At 42.0% G+C, this 20,973-nt stretch overlaps 2 protein-coding genes across 8 annotated transcripts in view; one reads left to right on the top strand and one right to left on the bottom strand.

The window, feature by feature from the left end:
• The window catches only part of LOC132858830 (NACHT, LRR and PYD domains-containing protein 12-like), a 291,009-nt gene that overhangs the window by 196,496 nt on the left and 73,540 nt on the right, over positions 1-20,973 (top strand). The window lies entirely within an intron of this gene.
• Positions 1-20,973, bottom strand: part of LOC132858844 (NLR family CARD domain-containing protein 3-like) — a 50,474-nt gene that overhangs the window by 1,894 nt on the left and 27,607 nt on the right. For all 5 annotated transcript variants that reach the window (XM_060889365.1, XM_060889364.1, XM_060889363.1 and 2 more), the window contains 3 exons: positions 4,769-4,963; positions 2,592-2,765; positions 1,425-1,598 (listed from right to left, as the gene is read on the bottom strand). In XM_060889365.1, coding sequence (XP_060745348.1) covers positions 1,425-1,598; positions 2,592-2,765; positions 4,769-4,963 — 543 coding nt within the window. The remainder of the gene's footprint in view (positions 1-1,424; positions 1,599-2,591; positions 2,766-4,768; positions 4,964-20,973) is intronic.

Genomic DNA, 20,973 nt, shown 5'->3' with positions numbered 1-20,973 from the left:
GGTGGGGTACAATGAGGGGGCAGGACACAACATGAGGGTGGAGCCCAGTGAGGAGGCGGGGCACAAAGAGGGGGTGTCAAAGTGAGGGGTTGGCGGCACTGTGATGGTCGTGGCTTATGATGGGCGGGGCTTATGACTGAAGAGTACAGGATATTTTCACTTCAGTTAACATTACAATCAGTCTTCATGTTTTAAATCATGATGTAAATATTAATGTTTGATGGAGACAAAACCTATTTTCAGACATATCTACTGTAATCTACATCATCAGACACTGATTTATCAGGAACGTTTTACTGGGGCTCGAGTGTCGACCCTGACTGTAGACAGTGTGTATTATTGTGGACTGAGTAACACACACTTTAGAGACCAGGACAACACATAAGACTAGAACTTGGACTTTTTCTGGACTTTCATACACAACACTGATACTGTACATCAGCCAGATTTTATTTTACACATAACATATTTCATATATTGCAGTATTTAACACATCTGAACTTTATTAAAACCGTCACATTGTTCTGCCACTGATCCATATTCTGATTTATTTTTCCACTCCATTAAACTGATTCATACATTTCTATTTGTTACATCTATTCTATTTTATTTTATTTTATTTTTTATTATTCTATTCTATTTCATTTTAAATCACAGACAGTTTAAAAACATTTCACTACATGTTGTACTGTGTATGGTTGTGTATGTGAGAAATAAAATATAAATGTAAATGTTTTCAGTAACATTTCACTGCTTCACATCTCAACAAAATCTCTGTTTTAATCCGAGTTCACATGAACAGATCTTTCTTGAGAAGATCAGACTGTCAGTAATCAGACCTAAAACTGGGTCAGACTCTAATTAGTTTTTGGAGTTGTTAGTTCGTTGGTGTATTTTTTAAACCCAGACTGTGAAAGTGTAAATGGTTTATTCACTGGTTTATTATTGACAAGAACAACTGTGACGGTTTTATTTATACAGAATGTGTTTACCTATTATTACGACCTGGATGAATATTAGACCATGATTTATTCATTTATTCATCTTCTAACGCTTATCCAAACTCGAACTGGGTCACGGGGAGCCTGTGTCTCAGGCGTCATCGGGCATCAAGGCAGGATACACCCTGGACGGAGTGCCAACCCATCGCAGGGCACACACACACTCTCATTCACTCACGCAATCACACACAATTTTCCAGAGATGCCAATCAACCTACCATGCATGTCTTTGGACCGGGGGAGGAAACCGGAGTACCCGGAGGAAACCCCCGAGGCACGGGGAGAACATGCAAACTCCACACACACAAGGTGGAGGCGAGAATCGAACCCCGACCCTGGAGGTGTGAGGCGAATGTGCTAACCACTAAGCCACCGTGCCCCCCACCATGATTTATTATTAATGTTTTAATATATGAATCTTACCTCAGTGTCTCCAGTTTACAGTGAGGATTCTCCAGTACAGCAGAGAGAATCTTCAGTCCTGAGTCTCCTAGATTATTATAGGACAGATCCAGGTATCTCAGGTGTGAGGGGTTTGATCTCAGAGCTGAAGTCAGAGCAGCACAGCCTTCATGTGAGACACCACAATACCACAACCTGTAGAGAGACACAATGACACACTCTTTTATCAACAGATATTTAAATCCTTTTTTACAATTAATAAAATATTGTCAGATATATTCAATAAATAATTTGTAAGAAACAGAACCAAACAATAAATAAAGATTTCTAGGGAGAATGTTTCCTCACATCAAATAGACTATAACACAATAAATGTTCATCTATTACTCTGCAGAAAGACATGAAACAGTTTAACTCTGTAAACAATATGGACATCCATGGATTTACATTTATATCAGTTTACTTTTGTGGTAGAGATGTTTTTAAACTCTTTTAATATTTCCAACATTAAACGTCCCTCTAATCACTAATTAAAACATCATCATTGTCATCATCATCATCATCATCATCATCATCATCATCATCATCAGCTGATGAACAGCTTTGTGAACTTCAGAATATATAATCAGTACAAATCTGTTCTTAACTTGTTTAAAAGTGTTTCTATTACTAAAGTATACAACATACCAGACAGGACACAACCTTGTCTAACACCTCTATAAACTTTATAAGGAACCACATAAGTCACCATTAACTTTCAGTATACTTTCTACATCACTGTACAAAACCTTTATCATGGAAACAAAATCAGGACTAAAACTAAATGCTGTGAACACATTCATAAATAGTTGTGTTCGACTCGGTCAAAAGTCTTTTCTAGGTCTACTGACACTAGACCAAAATCTGTTTAAGACTCTTACTGATATTTAAAATATCGCAGATAACAGAAATATTATAACAATTCATCTTCCTGGGACAAAATCTGTCTGGTCATGTTGGATTACTTTTTCTAAGAATTCACTCAGTCTGTTGAAGTCTGAACATCAAATTATCAGTGTGCAGTGAAAAGAAACAATCTTCCTCCTCAGGACATTGATGATGAACCTAAAACTTCTGCTTCAGCCTCACTATTAGAGAATGTGCCTTACTGAGGAGCAGGTCATGTGACTCTCAGAGAGATGATCTTACCTCATTGTCTCCAGTTTACAGTGAGGATTCTCCAGTACAGCAGAGAGACTCTTCACTCCTGAGTCTCCTAGATTATTACTGGACAGATCCAGTTCTCTCAGGTGCGAGGGGTTTGATCTCAGAGCTGAAGTCAGAGCAGCACAGCCTTCATCTGAGACAACACAATCCCACAACCTGTAGAGAGACACAATGACACACTCTTCATCAACAGATTTTTATTATATAAAGTATAATTAACAATGAACAAAACATTATTGTCAGATTGTGAACAGTGGGTGTGCCTGGGTAAAACAGGGTGGGCACAGGTTTGAAAAGAAACTCAAAATCAGCAGTCACTCAAAAGAACTTACATGATTGTAAAAAGAGGACAATGAGCTGAAAGAGATCTGTTCATTTATCAGTTGTTTATGTAGCACACACACACACACACACACACACACACACACACACACACACACACACACACACACACAGTAGCTTCACCATTCAATAGGATTGTCACCTGACACATTAGTGTGTATGGACACTTAATATAGTGTACAAAATATTTAAATCTAATTAAAGATAACTGATGAAATTAGATAAATTATTGTTTTAAAATAACTGATAAATCACACAAATTGTTTTAGCTGAGGTTTATTTTTAGTCTATCAGGAGATTCATAATATTTGTCTGATTATTATTTAGTTTGGTGATATTTAAAATCATTTTATTTAAGTGGTGATTTTAACAGAATAGTCAGAATGAACCACCACCACATCATATATTATTAAAGAAATTCATTCAGTGTTTTAATTGGAGTTAAAATGACTTTGTGTTGGTGTTGCCCCATGTACTTCTAAACCAACTGCAGTTCTGTTCTTCAGCTCTCAGATGAGTCCAATTTTCACTCTGACACTGTTCTCCAGTGTAAACACAAACTGAAACACATTTCATCTTATTATATCCTCTGATTACAGTGTAGGAGTTTCAGGGGTAAAGACACAGTGTGGTGTCTGTTTCAGAGAAGATAAACTCTTTATTAAACTAGTCTGTTACATGACTACACACCACACAGAAATGTTACTGAGCAACGTCACTCAATGAAGCTTCTTAAAGCAGCAGCTCCTAGTGAGTGACAACTGGGGTTTATTAATAATTCGAACATTATAACCGAGTTTATATAGGTAGACCAGGACTCCAAATGGGTGGGACCAGAACCCTGGAGCTTCACCAGTGATATTATTTTATTATACTATTTATTATTATTGATATTAAGTTTTTCTTGAGCTGCAAAAGCTTTGCTGGCTTTAAAAATAATGAATCCGGATTTTTAGAATTTTTCTCATTTACTCATTTACTTATATCTTTACTGCATAAGTGATTCTGAAGAGAAATCATTATCACTTATGCCTCTTTTCCACCGGAAAGAACCGGGTGCTGGTTCAGAGCTAGTGCTGGTCCTGGTTCAAAGTTGGTTCCACTGGTGAACCTTCTAAGAACCGGTTTGCCTTTCCACCGGCTAGAGAGCATCAAGAGCCGAGTGTGACGTCACTTTATACGTGTCACGTGTCCCAGCAACTTTAGCGCAGCAGCGGCAAACACAAACACGTCAACAATGGCGGATGTTGCTTTACTGTTAATGCTCATGGCTTTGTGAACCTACATTAACGCGGCGAAAAAAACGTGTACGTGCAGCTCCATGTAATCTGTATAAACGGAGGTTGTAATCGATAAAGTACATAACGTTATTTTATCGCTAACACAGAAAAAAGTTAGCCTTAGCATGTAGCTACATACTATCATGTGTGCTGATAATGTATCATATCGCGGTAAAGTAAAAGTGTATTAAACATTAGTATACTTAAGGTACATTATCAAATGCGCTAACAGTAGCCCCGCCCCCAGCCCCTGACACAAGCGGTTCTTAAGTCTAGACCAGCAGCGTTTTGGTGCTACTTAAGAACCACTTTTCCTGGTTCAGAGCCGGTGCTTTGGCTGTCGAAAAAGAAAGAACTGGTTCTAAATTAGGCTCTGGCTCTGAACCAGCACTCGAACTGCCTCGGTGGAAAAGGGGCATTAATGACATCTATTTGTTCTGAATGTGTAGTGTTACAGGACATATCAGGTGAAAAACAACACTGTATATAACTGCTGCTTTTAGTGAGTTATTGTGAGTCTCAGAGAGATGATCTTACTTCAGTGTCTCCAGTTTACAGTGAGGATTCTCCAGTACAGCAGAGAGAATCTTCACTCCTGAGTCTCCTAGTTTATTTCTAGACAGATCCAGTGTTTTCACAGTCAGATGAAGTTCTCTCAGATCAGAGGTGTCTGATCTGAGTGCTGAGACCAGAGATGACCAACTTTTTACTCCAAGTGAATCACAGCTGATACTAAAGGAAATAAAATAATACATAATGAACACACACTAGTGCAAATGATCAAACACGTCCTCAAAGCTTTCACTCAACCTTCTCATTTTTATAAATACTGAAAGTACAAACACCAGTCAGACAATATGGTTAAAGTGACACTGCAGTCAACATCTACATGTTGAGGTCATTAAAATGGTAAAAGTCTGGATGTTCCAGTAGGAGCATAAACAAGCTCCAGTTAGTCCTGAACGCAGTACCTAGAGTCCTAACTAGAACCAGAAGATATGAACACATCACTCCTATCTTATCCACAATGCATTGGCCCCAGGATGAAAATGTAACAGGTATAGAAAGTATGTTATGTTGTGTTTCTCATTCATTAAATGCCATATTTTTGTTCCACAAGTGATTGTCTCTGAGTATCGCTCACAAACGTAAGGTACCTGCAACATCTGGTCTGAACTACATGCTCTATTAAGTTAATTAAAATTACGGTATAAAGTAAAAGGGAAGTGCGTCTTTCTCGGCCGGGAAGATACCGCCTTCATAGAATTAATAAAAGTTACACGGCCTGTTCGCCGGACGAACAGACCAATTAAGTGTAACTTTAATTCCATTACCGTCAATTTCAACTTAGGTTAAAATATTTAGGAGTCACTATAACACGTTATAATTACGTAAATAAATATTTACCTTGCTTCGCGAGCCAAAATCGCTACAACAGTTATTTGAACAGTAAGAAATGCACTGATGAAACTGCTTCTGATCTCATTTTGAGCAGATTGGCCGGAAATGCAAGGGACGTGGTCAAAGTGTCCTTATGTAGCTTCCCAGGACTACTGCAGTGCTCCCCGCCACAGTGTTTGATATACTGAAGCGTAATTTCAGCGAGTTGACTTACTCGAACATGCCTATGGCTGACTTCTACAACACGCTCCCTAAGGTGGACGAGAGTCCAATGGACTACTGTATATGGCTGAATAAGGCGATCGATGTGGCTGATGAGTGTTTACGTAGATGCAGCAAGTGTGTTGAGGTACTTACAGCTGAAGCTGTTATGATGTTTGTCTCTTACTGTCCAGATCCTGGCCTTGCTTTGTCTTTTCAGTTCAAGCCTGCTGAACAGTGGAATGCTGCCGAGGTTCAAGAGCGGCTAGATTGTCACCGCAGGAACCTGAAAAGAACTTCTGCTAGAACCCAACGTTATTCACCTGTGTTCGCCTGCCATCAGGACACTGTGACTGTCCGTGACGATCCTGAATCGAGTTCTCCCAAACAGCTTGAACCTCCCTCTGGTCAGTCACCATGTTTGAATGGTCAGCTCAACCCTAACGCTGTCCCTTTTACACCTAACGATAGTATGCAACAGTTAGTCGGCATGATGGATAAAGTTCTGTCTCTCTGCACTGCCTCACTGTCCTCATCCAATCCTGGATGTCACGTCACAACATCAGACCCCAGGCCTAGTGTGAGCCCAAAATGTAAAGTATTTCGATCTAAAGAGCACACTACACGTACTCATTGCATGTGGCAGAGGCTTTGCCGTAACTGCTTCAAGCCTGGACACTTTAAGAGTGATTGTCCAAAGACGACAAGCTTTGAGCCACGTTCTTCTGCTACTCAGTTAAACTAAATAGCCCATGTGTGGGAGGGGGTAGCATGGGTGGTGATGTACTTCCCCTAAAAGATGAGTCAGACCCACATGAGATTTTTGTAAATAGTTGCAAGTTGCAGCCGCCTGATAAAACGGTGCTGTATGTGGGATCTCAGAGGATCGATGGAGCTAGTGAACCGTTTTATGCTCCTGTGACTGTCACTGGCCAGTCTGTACTGAATGGTTTGCTAGATTCCGGCAGTATGGCTTGCACCCTGAGTACGGAGAGTGAATCCAAGTTGCGTGCCAAAGGAGTTCTTTCGCAACCTTCAGTAGTTCCTGGTAACGTGGTCCTGGTGGGCTGTGGTGGTCTTACTATTCAGCCTAAGTGCACTTATGACCTGCAAATCAAAGTCTATCGATTCAAGTTTATCATTTCTACTTTAGTAGTGCCTGGACAGAAAGATGAGTTCATTATCGGCAGTAACGTTATCAAATGCATGCTTAAGAAGATGAAAGCCGAAAAGAAGTACTGGGAAGTAATTTCATGTGGAAACAGCAATCCTGAGTCTGAAGAGTTCCTTGAGCTTTTGAGCTGTATTTCTCGTTGGTCTGGTCCTCACCAGCCTGTTAAGCTCGGCACGGTGAAGCTCTGTCAAGCTGTTACCTTACTTCCCAGATGTGAACACCTGGTCTGGGGAAAACTTCCTGCTAACGTTAATGTTTCCCCAGGGAGCACAGTCATCGTTGAACCCACTACTTCATGTCCAGCGCCCCGTCATGTTCTTGTGGGATGCATGGTGAGCCCTATGTGGGGTGATCGATGGGTGCTGATGCAGATTTTGAACCCCACACAGTTTCCAATAACTCTCCATCGCAATGCTAAGCTGGCTGATGTGTCTCCTTGTTTGGCAGTAGAGGATGTTGCTGTCACACAAAATCTGTGCAGATCTCATGATGTTCCTGAGACAGCTTTCCCCAAGCACGTGCCATCTGTCGATCCTATTGGGTTATTGCACGAGCACGGCTTGGATGACATTAATATCAATGCGTGTGAAGTCTCCGACTAATGGAAAGAGAAGTTGGCAAGTGTTACCGTGTCTTATCGTGATGTTTTCTCCAGAGACAGACTTGATTGTGGAGATGCGAAGGACTTTACACAGGATACATTTATGTGATGAACGTCCAGTCCGTCTGCCCTACCGCCGAATCCCTCCTGCCCACTACCATAAGTTGCGAGTAGTTCTTTCTGAAATGGAAGAAAAGGGCATTATCAGCAAGTCAGTTAGCGAGTACGCATCTCCTTTGGTAATGGTTTGGAAGAAGGATGGATCGTTAAGAGTCTGCACTGATTTTCGCTGGCTTAATGCAAAGACTATAAAGGACACTCATCCTTTGCCCCATTAGGCAGATTGCCTGGCCGCTCTTGGTGGCAATCTTCTGTTCAGCTCCGTGGATTTAACATCGGGATTCTATAACGTCCCACTCCATATATCTGATCGGCATTACACAGCATTCAGTTGTGATGGGCCTATATGAATATAACCGTCTCCCGCTGGGCCTGTGTAACTGACCAGCATCCTTTATGCGCATGATGCTCAGCGTATTTGGAGATCTTAACTTTTTCAGCCTCCTTTGCTATCTCGACAATTTGCTGGTTTTTGCCCATTCTGAGGAAGAGGCATTGAAATGCTTAGAAGTGGTGTTTGCAAGGTTGAGAGCTAGTAATTTGAAGTTGGCTCCAAAAAAGTGTCACTTCCTCAGGCGTTCCATCAAGTTTTTGGGCCATGTGATCAGCGGTTCAGGAGTTTCAGTGGATGAAGATAAGGTTGCAGTCATTGCTGCCTTTCAGAAGAAAGACTTAATGAAAGAGGATGGCAGCACACCTTTGCCAAAGAGAATTAGATCCTTTCTGGGCATGGTTCTTTACTACCAAAGCTTCATCCCTGGCTGCTCACAAATCGCAAAGCCATTGTTCAAGTTGACTGCTGGTCAAAGAGGTTTGTTGAAAGGCACAAGTCGTCGTAATAATAATGGCACTTTCTGGGAGTTGACCCCTCAAGACTGGACTCCTGACTGTAATGTTGCCTTCGAGGAGTTAAAGAGAGCCCTTGTCGAGAGCGTGGTGTTGGCCCACCCTGGCTTTGAGCGTCCCTTCATCCTCTGCACTGACGCATCGTTGAATGGCCTTGGTGCAGAGCTCTCTCAAGTTACTGCTGGCAAGGATAAAGCTCGTCCAATAGCGTTTGCCAGCAAGTCTTTGAACCACAGCCAAGCCAATTACCCTGCACACAGGCTGGAGTTTTTGGCCTTGAAATGGTCCGTATGTGACAAGTTCAGCCATTGGCTTAAAGGCCATGAGTTTACCGTGTGGACTGATAATAACCCGCTCACGTACATCATGACAAAACCTAAACTGGATGCATGTGAGCAGCGCTGGGTTTCAAAACTTGCCCCATACAACTTTAAGATCAAGTACATCCCTGGAAGGTTAAATGTTGTGGCGGATGCGCTCAGTCGTGACCCATTTGTCAAGCCGGTGAGTCAGCGAATTCTGACCGAGCCTTACTCCGAGCTGCTAAAACATGCACACAGTGTGGAAGATGATTCTGTACAGAGAGCATTCCATCTCACGTGCCAGCTACAAACACTTGGCACTGAACGTGATCACACTTCTGAAATGGATGTTTCTATGACTGCTGAGGATGTGTCGTCCGTCTTGTGGTGATTGGGATTTAGGTGCAGTATCCAGGGCAACATCCCTCTCTGATCACATGAGCTCTTTAATTCCTGCCTGTCAAGATGTCACCCATGCTTTTTCATTGTCTGAATTGCAGTGTCAGCAGCACAATGACGCAGTTATTTCAAGGGTGTCCTCCTATGTCAGCAGGAAGCGCAGACCTTCCAGGCACGAGCGTGTGAATGAGGATCTGCGTGTATTGAGGATTTTAAAGCAGTGGGACAAACTCTTTGCTCAATGGCATTCTGTACAGAGCCATCAAAGATCCACTCACTAAGCACAAGAGAATTCAGTTCGTCCTGCCTGAATCCCTGAAACAGGGCCAGCCACGTACACTTTTGAGAGCGAGCTGATAGCAGAGCTCCTTGATCTTGCTGGTGTCGACAAGTCACGAACTTCCCTGTACCACCCAATGGGGAACGGTGGAACTGAAAGGTTCAATAGAACGTTAGGTAACATGTTAAGATCGCTTCCACCCAGATCTGAACAAAAGTGGCCACAGTTAGTGCAAACTATGACATTCGTGTATAACTGTACTGCCCATGAAACAACTGGATTTTGCCCCTTTTTACCTGATGTTTGGAAGGGTGCCGAGATTACCTGTTGGTAAACGGAAGCTTGCCGATAAATGGGAACCCACCGTGTACTCCATTGTCGCTTCCAAACCTTCCCTGCACATTTATAAGATCCGTGACAGATCTGGTCATGAGAAAGTGGTACATCGCAATCTCTTGTTGCCAGTTAACTTTCTTCCTTTGCCCACAACAGAGTTTGAGTTTTCTGTTGATGAATGTGCTGGTGATGGTCCTTGTTCCTCACCTTCTCGATCTATATGTGATGCAGCCGAGTCAACAATACCTGTCACTGGTGGTTTGTCACATGCAGAGTCTCTATCTGTCATTTCTCACATTGCTGTGTGTGATGATGATTGTACTGCTTCTTGGGTCTCATCTCATTCTTTTCAAGATGTTTCTGAAGCACAAGCTGATTTATCTGTTGTTGACCCTGACACTGTAGCTAATGCTTTTTCACCTACTGTCCCTGTTTCTGCAGATTTGTACGATCCTGTGGTTGACAATAACCCTGACAATCATTACATTACCAGGCTTGGTAGAGTAATTAAGCCTGTTCATAGGCTGATTGAGTGAATGGTTCAACTCGAGACCTTACTTGGTGTGGAGTCCATATCTCCTGTTATTCATGTTTGAATCTTTCTGATACAACTGAGTGTAATGTATTGTATTTTCTCATGTGTATTCTGTTTAAGCAAATGGTCTGAGTTTTTCAAAGTGTAATAGGCACTTTGGTATGCCTACAACATGTGTAGTGGTTTCGCCGACTTCTTTCATATTTGTATCCCTTAGTTGGGTAACTTTTCATGTTGATAGTCTTCACTGTTTTTTTCTGGAGTGTAGATCATTCTCAAGACCTGTGCTCTTGTTTTTGTTGTCCTCTGTGGAAATTTGTGGAAATTCTGGGGGGTGAGTGTAACAGGTATACAAAGTATACGACTAAATATTGTTATAATTCACACAAAATTGTTCTCTTGTACATTTTATGATACCTGATCTAAAGGTGCGCTTCTCCTTTAAGTGATGCGTGGTCACAGTACGACCTAATTTCCTGTCCTAGCTCCTCCTCTTCCCTTTTGAAATGTGATTCAATGGAAGAGGTAGGTTTCTTTTGTCATCCTGTTAATTTTATGTAATCCTTATTTTAATTATATCTTTTATATTGGTATTTCCACCCAAATTTATGTGTAAAGTACTATTTGATCTATCCTTGGGATTTTCGTCATTTTACATTCCTTGAGGTATATTTCTGTCTTTTATGTGAGACCAGCACATGGTAATGGAGGTGCATCATTTGTTTTATAGAGTATTATAAGGGCCACTCAATCTGAGGCTGCTTATTTGTCTCTGTTAAACAGTAAAAAAGATCCAGTGAATTGGCTGCCTGCTGTCTTTGCATCACGCAACGTAACACAACGCAGACCAAGTTTTAATACCCGGTGTCGCTGGCCGCACATCACGCCAGGCATAAGCGAGCCACGCGGGTTACAAAAACACATTTGTTTAGTCACGATTTTTATGAACAGTTTTTCTTAGGTAAAGGAGCAGATCTTACTGCAGTTAATCGTGCTTTCTAAAAGCACAGTTGAACTAGCCACACATATATTTTATGGGTGCAGCCTTTAGATACTTAGTGGTAATAGTGATGAAAATGGAAAGCGAGCGTCCGTGAGCTCCTACTGCACAGAACAGTAAATTACTACAAAACAATAGTTTTGTAATAAATGTGTGACAAAACAAATACAAATCAATCCATAATATATAGAATGAGAATAAAACTTTAAAGTTTTAACAATCATTACATATTAAAAATGAGGTACATAAAGAAAAATTATTTTTTATAAAATATACCGTCCTAATTGTTAGTTGATGTAGCGCCCCCTGCCCTACTTAGTTGTGTCAAGTCTAAGCTCTTTAGGGTGGGGTGACGGGTTCAATAACTTGGGGTCTCTCGACTAAAGAAATTACTATACTCTGATACCTAAACTCTGAAATACACAATAAAGAAATATTCTTAAAAAAAAAAGTTTTGTATTTATTTTTACTGATATAAAATATGTTGCAAGGTGAATTATAGAATTTGTATATGTATATGTTTAAGTAAGTAAGTTGACGTGTTACAGCATATAAGAATGAATAACAATAACCAATAGGTATTATAACAAACAAAATTAGTGTCCAATCCAATGTAAGCAGTCCAAACACTTCCCTTTGCAATACACTTAAACACCCAGCAAGGAATATGCACTCAAAGGAAAATACTTAACCACTCTTACTGTTAACTATTTTAGTAACGGTGCAACTGTAAACTTTAAACCAACACAAATTACATAAAGTGTAAATTTCAAAATAAAATCTTAGTGGGCCCACTCACACAAGCAAACACTCACTCACCCAACCCCCCGATGCAGGCCTGTGTCGTTGCTTGTGTGCGTTGTGGCCTTGGAAATGTTTACAATTTGCCTCTTCACTCAAATGAGCCAAAACCAAACCAATAACAGGTACCTTTGCTCTGGTGATCACTCACAATCCTCTGCGAATAGTGGTACGTTTTTCGTGACCCAAGGCAAACCGAACAGTCTTGATGAAGGCAAGTTTTCGCCACCGAGTGCTTTTCATTCACCCGATCATAACTTGAACTCAAACTGATCTCTCTAAGTGTCAAACTCAAAGTATTAAATAGCACAACACCACGGTAATACGCCGAATGTAGTATATCCGTCCCGTAACGTTACGTAGAGGCACTCCGGATCAACACAAACGGGCAGTTTCTTCTCCAAGGAAAAAAAGGGGTCTCACCAACAGTTGATAAGACGAAATCACAGTCCATTAACACATATCCTGGGTTAACATTACTGCATAAACAAACAAAACACTTTCACAAAGAAACAAATCCATATAACACGCGTTTAACTGTTATTTTAAATTTTGTCTTTGTTTTTTCTCTAGCACGAGCGTCCCAATCTCTCTCTCCTTTGATTGACTCATTAACCACCAATCACATAACACTCTCATATGCATGGGTGGGTATAAAATAATAAACATCCAATCACAGAAAAGATAAAAACTAGATAGTAACCAGCACATGTCTTCCAGGTGCATTTACACCAAACTTTAGTGTATACACAGGGTTTTTTCTCAACTCTTTCACCGCCATTGACGAATTAAAGGGATACACACACTTTCAGATCACAAAAAAAATGTTAATCTCTTTAAACACAACACAGTTTAATGAATAGTGTACTTAAACCTTATTACAAACAAACCTTTTCAGCCACAAATATCTGAATAGGGCAGATATTAAAAATAGCTTTTAAATAACTATGACTGGGGCATATTTGTAGTAAAAGAAACATAACTAGTAAGAGGGTTGCATTCTCCCCCTTCTAACTCCTCATGCCCTCATGAGGCAAAAAAAAAAATTCTACATCTGAACTACTGTTCTGACATCAGGGCAGGGGTTCACAAGGACACTGGGCCAGGGGATGGCACCATACAGTGTTGCAGACTTTCTTCTTTACTTTAACAGTAAAGGTCGTACATCGTACATCAGGTCGTACATCTTCCATATGTACGACCATCCCTTGATGAATAACTGTTAATGGTTTATCAGAGGGTCGGCCTAGGTCATGACCTATCAATTCATCATAGGTCAGTTTAATCAAAGGCTTTACCTCCCTCCGAGATCTGTGGCACACTGAAGGTTCTGTCTCATGTTCTGAGACATTCTCGGAACCACTGTCTCCCCCTTCTAATTCATGACCCTCTGCCCTTCCATAAGATAATCAGGAAGTATTTCCGGGTCATCTTCTGCCACCCAATCTCTTATTACACACTCCTGGCCTTGATCATTGTCCTGACAGATGGTGTCTTGCTCTACTGTAAGCTGGGAAGTCGGCGGCCTACTTAATATGCTGACTGGATCTGGGCGGTAGTACCAGAGATCATCATCATCACTGTCTGAAGTATCCACTTTCTCACATCCAGTAAGAGAAACATTTTATTTCACCAGTATATTTTGGCGCTTTTTACCTGTTTGTGCTCTGGTTACAGGTGGTGGCATAATTTTGTTCGCGTCATCTGACCTAAACAGTCTCACATTGTCTCCATTGGGTAACAGGTGATCTCTGTGAATAGTCCTCTCACCTCCCATTCCACTTTCAGGCCGTAGTCTGTATACAGGTAAGTCTTTGAACTTCTCAATGACAACATAGGGTAAGGAATTCCATCTGTTTTGGAGCTTGTGCTTTCCAGTGAAGGCAAGGTTTTTGATGAGCACTCTGTCTCCTACGGTAAGTATTTGGTGTTTCACTTTTTGGTCATAGAGTCGTTTGTTTCGTTGGTGGCTTTTCAGTGCAGTCCCAGATGCTAACTGATAGGCTTTCTGGAGTTCAGACTTCATTTTCTCAACATATTGCTGGTGTTTAATTCCTCTCTCACCTTCTGCAGGTATGCCAAAACACACGTCGATGGGCAATCGAGCCTCTCGCCCGAAGAGCAGGTAATAAGGGGAGTAACCGGTCGCCTCGTTCTTCGTACAGTTGTACGCATGTACAAGCAAACATATGTTGACTCCACTTACTCTTTTGGGTTGGATCCAGGGTTCCAAGCATGGAGAGGAGGGTTCGATTAAAGCGTTCGGGTTGTGGGTCACCTTGTGGATGGTAAGGTGTTGTCCTTGATTTGCGGATTCCTAACGTTCCTAGTAGCTCTCGTATTAGTCGGCTTTCAAAGTCCCTTCCCTGATCGGAGTGAATACGGGAGGGTAAACCATAGTGAACAAAGAACTTCTCCACAAGGACTTTAGCCACGGTCACTGCTCGCTGGTCTTTGGTTGGGAAGGCTTGAGCGTAGCGGGTGAAGTGATCAGTTATTACAAGCACGTTGGAAATGCCCTTGGAGTCAGGTTCTAAGGACAAGAAGTCAATGCACACTAGGTCTAACGGACCATTGCTGGTAATATGGTTCAAAGGGGCAGACTTTGTAGGGAGGGTCTTCCTAGTAATGCAACGACCACAGTTCTTGATGTATTGCTCTATGTCCATGGTCATACATGGCCAATAAAAACGATCTCTTAGTAGCTCGGTGGACCGCTCCACCCCAAGATGACCTGACTCATCATGTAAAGACTGTATGACTACCAGGCGGTACTTTTTGGGCAGAACAAGCTGTAGTTTTTCTTTCCCACACTGGTGTTTACTGACTCTGTACAGTAGGTTGTTCTTAATGACCAGTTTTGGACACTGACGCTGTAGAAGTGCAAGGCTTGGGTCTGAACCTTTTACATAGGTAGGTGCTCTGCCACGTTCAATGTCTTGTTTAACTACACTTATGATAGAATCTTGTTCTTGTGCCTTCTTTAGGTCTGAATTTGTCATCTGCTCCATCTGTGCCATTTCCAGCTGAGCAGGATAGGAGTATGCAAGTGGGATGCTATCTGGTGAAACACCTAGCTGGTCTACAAGCCTGGTGGACTCATCATCCCAAGGAAGACTGGCCAACTGACATATCGCTTTTACACCAGATTGTGGAATCTCAGTCCATGAGGTAGGAGCATCATCACTGACAGGGTAACGGGATAGCACATCAGCATCAATGTTATGTTTACCTGGCTTATACTGGAGACGGAAATTATAAGTAGCTAAAGCTGCTAGCCAGCGGTGACCAGTTGCATTCAGCTTTGCACTTGACAGCACGTAGGTAAGAGGATTATTGTCAGTCCGCACAACAAACTGGGCACCATACAAATAATCGTGATATTTATCTACGACCGCCCATTTCAATGCCAGGAACTCTAGTTGGTGGATCGGGTAATGCTATTCTGAGGAACTCAGCTTTCTGCTCGCAAAAGCCACGGGCCGAAGACCTTCAGGATGTTCTTGATTTAAGACGGCACCCAGACCACTCAGACTAGCATCGACATGAAGGACATAAGGCAGGGTTGGATCAGCAAAGGCAAGTACTGGTGCATGTGTTAGACAATGTATGATTTTCTTAAAAGCATCTGCGCAGTCTTTGTCCGATTGCACACCAAACATTTCTCTCTCATTGTAGTATTTCTTTCCTTCCAGCTTGCCTCGTCCTTTTGCGGGTGGATAGCCTTTCGTGAGCTCAGTTAATGGTCTTACAATGGCAGAGTAACCCTTAATGAAGCAACGATAGAACCCGCATAACCCCAGAAATGATCGCAAGGATTTCAAGTCGGTAGGTGTCTTCCAGTGAGCTACCACTTCCACTTTCTCTGGGTTTCTATACCTGCTGCTGAGACAATGTGCCCCACATACTTCACCTGTGGTTGGCAAAACTGGCATTTGTCTATAGATACTTTTAGACCAAATTCCTCTAGTCGGTCAAGGACTTTCATCAGTCGCTCCTCATGCTCCTCGAGGGTGTGGCCAAATACAATGAGGTCATCAAGGTAGACAATCACTTGCAGGAGGTGCATATCACCAACCACTCTCTCCATAAGCCTCTGAAAAGTGGCAGGTGCCCCGTGATACCTTGCGGCATGTGTTCAAACTGGTAGAACCCCAGAGGGCAGATGAAGGCAGTCTTTTCTTTGTCTTCTTCAGACATAACTATCTGATAGTAGCCGCTACGTAAATCCAAGACTGAGAACCACTTGCTACCAGACAAACAGTCTAAAGCATCATCGATCCTTGGTGTGGTGTATTGGTCAGGGATAGTGCGGCTGTTCAAGGTTCGATAGTCAATGCACATTCTTATAGCTCCACTCTTTTTCCGAGCTATCACAATGGGAGAGGCATAAGGGCTTCTAGACTCTTTGATAATGCCAGCGGCTAGGAGATCTTTAAGCTGGCGTCGTACATCATCAATATCGGCTGGAGCGATACGACGAGATCGTTCTCTGAAAGGTCGCGAATCACTTAGTCTGATCTGGTGATTAACATCTTTTGCTAGACCTACATCCCATTCTTCGAGGGAGAACACGTTACTTCGTTCAGCCAACTTCAACCGTAATCTCTCTTCCCATGCTGCAGGTATTGTCGACCCACCAAAGTTAAACAACTCTGGATCGATAGGCTTTGAGTTTTGGAATCCAGGCGCCACAGTAACTGTGTCAGTAGGGAATACATGTGCAATTATAGTGCCAGCAGGAATGGACAGATCTTTGCTTGTTTCATTTTGGACCAAGACTCTAAAATTATTCACATCCACAGCAGAGGAGGGCAATATCACCGGGGGAATTAACAGTCCAGCAGGAAGTGGATCAGCTGATGGAGATTCAAGTATAAAGATATCGTCTTTTAGTGGCTTTTTGGACTCCACTTTGCACGTAGCATAAAGCTCACTCCGGGACGGGACAGTAAAGTTTCCTGGGCCCACCCATTTCACTTTCCCTTCTGGCTGATCAGGATCAGAGGTTTTAAAGGTCTGTGGTGTATGGCAGACTGGAGGAGTGTGAATTCGTAGAGTTTGGGCAGTATTTGTCACACTTGTGGGCTTGGTAAAAGCTGTTAGTCTCTGGAAGAAACTGGCATTTGTGCCGATTATTACTGGAAACTGTGGAGGACCTTTGGGGTCTGGGCAGACTAAAGCAAGGATGGATACGGACTCTTCTACACCAGTAAGAGACACAGGAAATGAAACATCTACAATAATGTATCCTTTATAGGGATAACTGGACGAGCCAAGTCCCCAAATGGACAACCCAGTAAGAGGATGAATGGGCACATCTGGTAAGTTTTGAGAGTACCATGAGTCAAACACAAGAGTGACCTGAGAACCACTGTCCAAAAGAGCTTCACATAACTGTCCACAAATCTTCACTTTAACCATCGAAGTGGGTCCCACCAAACCCTTTGGTAGACCATTTGGCTCATAGGTGTGTATGTGGCTATTTTTTGAAAAGCAGGTACGATCTCCAGAACAATTATTGTAGTTTGGATCATTTCTTTAGCCTTCCTTAACGAGCGGACTAGCTTATTGATCACTTGAGTGGAGTTTTCAGGAGCTTGACATTTCGTAGCAATGTGTCCATCCTCTCCGCACCTATAGCAAAAGTAATCATCCTTGTTCATGACAGATTTTTGTCTAAGGGGAGCTGAGGAAGGCTGTGCCAAAGACGGGGTATAACTCATTGGTTGACTGTGGCCAACACTCATAACAGCTAGCTGTTGTTGTAACTGCTGGACTTGTTTTTTCAAAGCTTGAACTTCTGAATCATTCTTTGTCTCGTGCTTGTCTGTGGTATTTGTATATCTTATCTTTGTCTTGGGCTCTACCATCATGGAAGAAGCAGGTAAAGCTGTTGGACATCCCCCTTTCAGCTGAGCCCTAAGTTTTTGAATTTCTACTTTGAGCTCCCGTACAACTGATGGACTAATTTTTTCTTCTCCCTGCAGGTGTATGGGCTTTGCCGTGGCAGGGATCTTACGCCGAGTGGCTTCACTCTCTTCAGCCTCACGGATTTCATTCAGTAAGTTCAGGAAAGTAGGTGGTCGCTCTTTTCTCTCCCTTAGTCGCAACTGCAGGAGCATCATGTCTGATTCAACGGCTCCTCGGATCAGATGTTCTACTCTTGCTCTGTCAACATTGGCCGAAGACAAACCTCCTCTTTGAACAACTTTGGTCAGAGATTTCTCCATCCGTCTCAGGAAATCAGATAAGGATTCTCCAGGAGACTGGCGTAGTAGTCGAAAAGCAAAATACAAGTCTTCTCCAGACTCTGCGGATCCAAATGTGCTTTCCAGTGCTTCCAGGTACTGCAGGACACTGGCATCAGGACTAGAAAGACGAACTGCTTTTATGATTTCGAGTGCTGGTCCCTTTAAACTTTCTACAATTCTCTGACGTTTTTCTTTCTCAGAGCAGTCACATTCTGTTATCATTATTCTGGCCTGCTCAATCCAATGTTCCATGGTTTCCTCTCCTGCAGGGGTGGGAACAGTGCCCGAGAAGGTACGTAAACGATGGTAAGCATTGCTGTCACTTTGTGGTTTCACTGCTTTCTCTAGGATCTCACCCACAGCATGAATAATTGACTCAGGGGAACTGGTATTGGAACCAAGAGAAGGAAACAGAGCTTGTAAGTCAGTCATAGACTTTCCCTCATCCATGAGAAACTTTGACAGTTTATTGGTGAATTCTACAGGGGCGGCAGGTGGTGAGTCACTTTCAGTGGAAACAACGATCTCCCAGGCCTCCTCACCATCACCACGCATCAGGTTGTTAGGACAGCATGTGGCATCAATGACTTCTCTACACTCACATAACACTAACAGAGAAGTTGGGGTGGGTCCATGCCTGGTATCTCGAACACGCACTCTTCCAAAGGCTTTTACACTTTGAGCCGCTTCCTCAATTTGTGCCACTTCAGTAGTTGCTGGTACTCCAGTCAGCAGCAGCGCATGCCTGGTGTCAATCCCTACCTCACTACACCAGCTGGTAAGTTCAGTTTGAAAAAGAGGGTTAGTTCTGAAAGACATGCTTCAATAGTCTTACAAATAAGTGCAGAAAGGGGTTAATTTTCTTTTCCACATCAACTGGGTATTAAACAAAGTTTTATGTCTTCTTTTAGGGTACCAGAGGAAAGAAGAGATATCCCCGTACGGGCCACCACTTTATGTAGCGCCCCCTGCCCTACTTAGTTGTGTCAAGTCTAAGCTCTTTAGGGTGGGGCGACGGGTTCAATAACTTGGGGTCTCTCGACTAAAGAAATTACTATACTCTGATACCTAAACTCTGAAATACACAATAAAGAAATATTCTTAAAAAAATGTTTTGTATTTATTTTTACTGATATAAAATATGTTGCAAGGTGAATTATAGAATTTGTATATGTATATGTTTAAGTAAGTAAGTTGACGTGTTACAACATATAAGAATGAATAACAATAACCAATAGGTATTATAACAAACAAAATTAGTGTCCAATCCAATGTAAGCAGTCCAAACACTTCCCTTTGCAATACACTTAAACACCCAGCAAGGAATATGCACTCAAAGGAAAATACTTAACCACTCTTACTGTTAACTATTTTAGTAACGGTGCAACTGTAAACTTTAAACCAACACACAAATTACATAAAGTGTAAATTTCAAAATAAAATCTTAGTGGGCCCACTCACACAAGCAAACACTCACTCACCCAACCCCCCCGATGCAGGCCTGTGTCGTTGCTTGAGTGCGTTGTGGCCTTGGAAATGTTTACAATTGGCCTCCTCACTCAAATGAGCCAAAACCAAACCAATAACAGGTACCTTTGCTCTGGTGATCACTCACAATCCTCTGCGAATAGTGGTACGTTTTTCGTGACCCAAGGCAAACCGAACAGTCTTGATGAAGGCAAGTTTTCGCCACCGAGTGCTTTTCATTCACCCGATCACAACTTGAACTCAAACTGATCTCTCTAAGTGTCAAACTCAAAGTATTAAATAGCACAACACGGTAATACGCCGAATGTAGTATATCCGTCCCGTAACGTTACGTAGAGGCACTCCGGATCAACACAAACGGGCAGTTTCTTCTCCAAGGAAAAAAAGGGGTCTCACCAACAGTTGATAAGACGAAATCACAGTCTATTAACACATATCCTGGGTTAACATTACTACATAAACAAACAAAACACTTTCACAAAGAAACAAATCCATATAACTCGTGTTTAACTGTTATTTTAAATTTTGTCTTTGTTTTTTCTCTAGCACGAGCGTTTCTGCTTCCGAACTCTCTCGAACGCGACTCGTCCCAATCTCTCTCTCCTTTGATTGACTCATTAACCACCAATCACATTACACTCTCATATGCATGGGTGGGTATAAAATAATAAACACCCAATCACAGAAAAGATAAAAACTAGATAGTAACCAGCACATGTCTTCCAGGTGCATTTACACCAAACTTTAGTGTATTACGCGGGGTTTTTTTCTCAACTCTTTCGCCGCCATTGACGAATTAAAGGGATACACACACATTTTCAGATCACAAAAAAAATGTTAATCTCTTTAAACACAACACAGTTTAATGAATAGTGTACTTAAACCTTATTACAAACAAACCTTTTCAGCCACAAATATCTGAATAGGGCAGATATTAAAAATAGCTTTTAAAAAACTATGACTGGAGCATATTTGTAGTAAAAGAAACATAACTAGTAAGAGGG

The sequence above is a fragment of the Tachysurus vachellii genome, chromosome 16 (genome assembly GCF_030014155.1).
Source record: "Tachysurus vachellii isolate PV-2020 chromosome 16, HZAU_Pvac_v1, whole genome shotgun sequence".
In the NCBI taxonomy this organism is placed as follows: Eukaryota; Metazoa; Chordata; class Actinopteri; order Siluriformes; family Bagridae; genus Tachysurus; species Tachysurus vachellii.
This window is presented reverse-complemented; position numbering and strand designations above follow the sequence as displayed.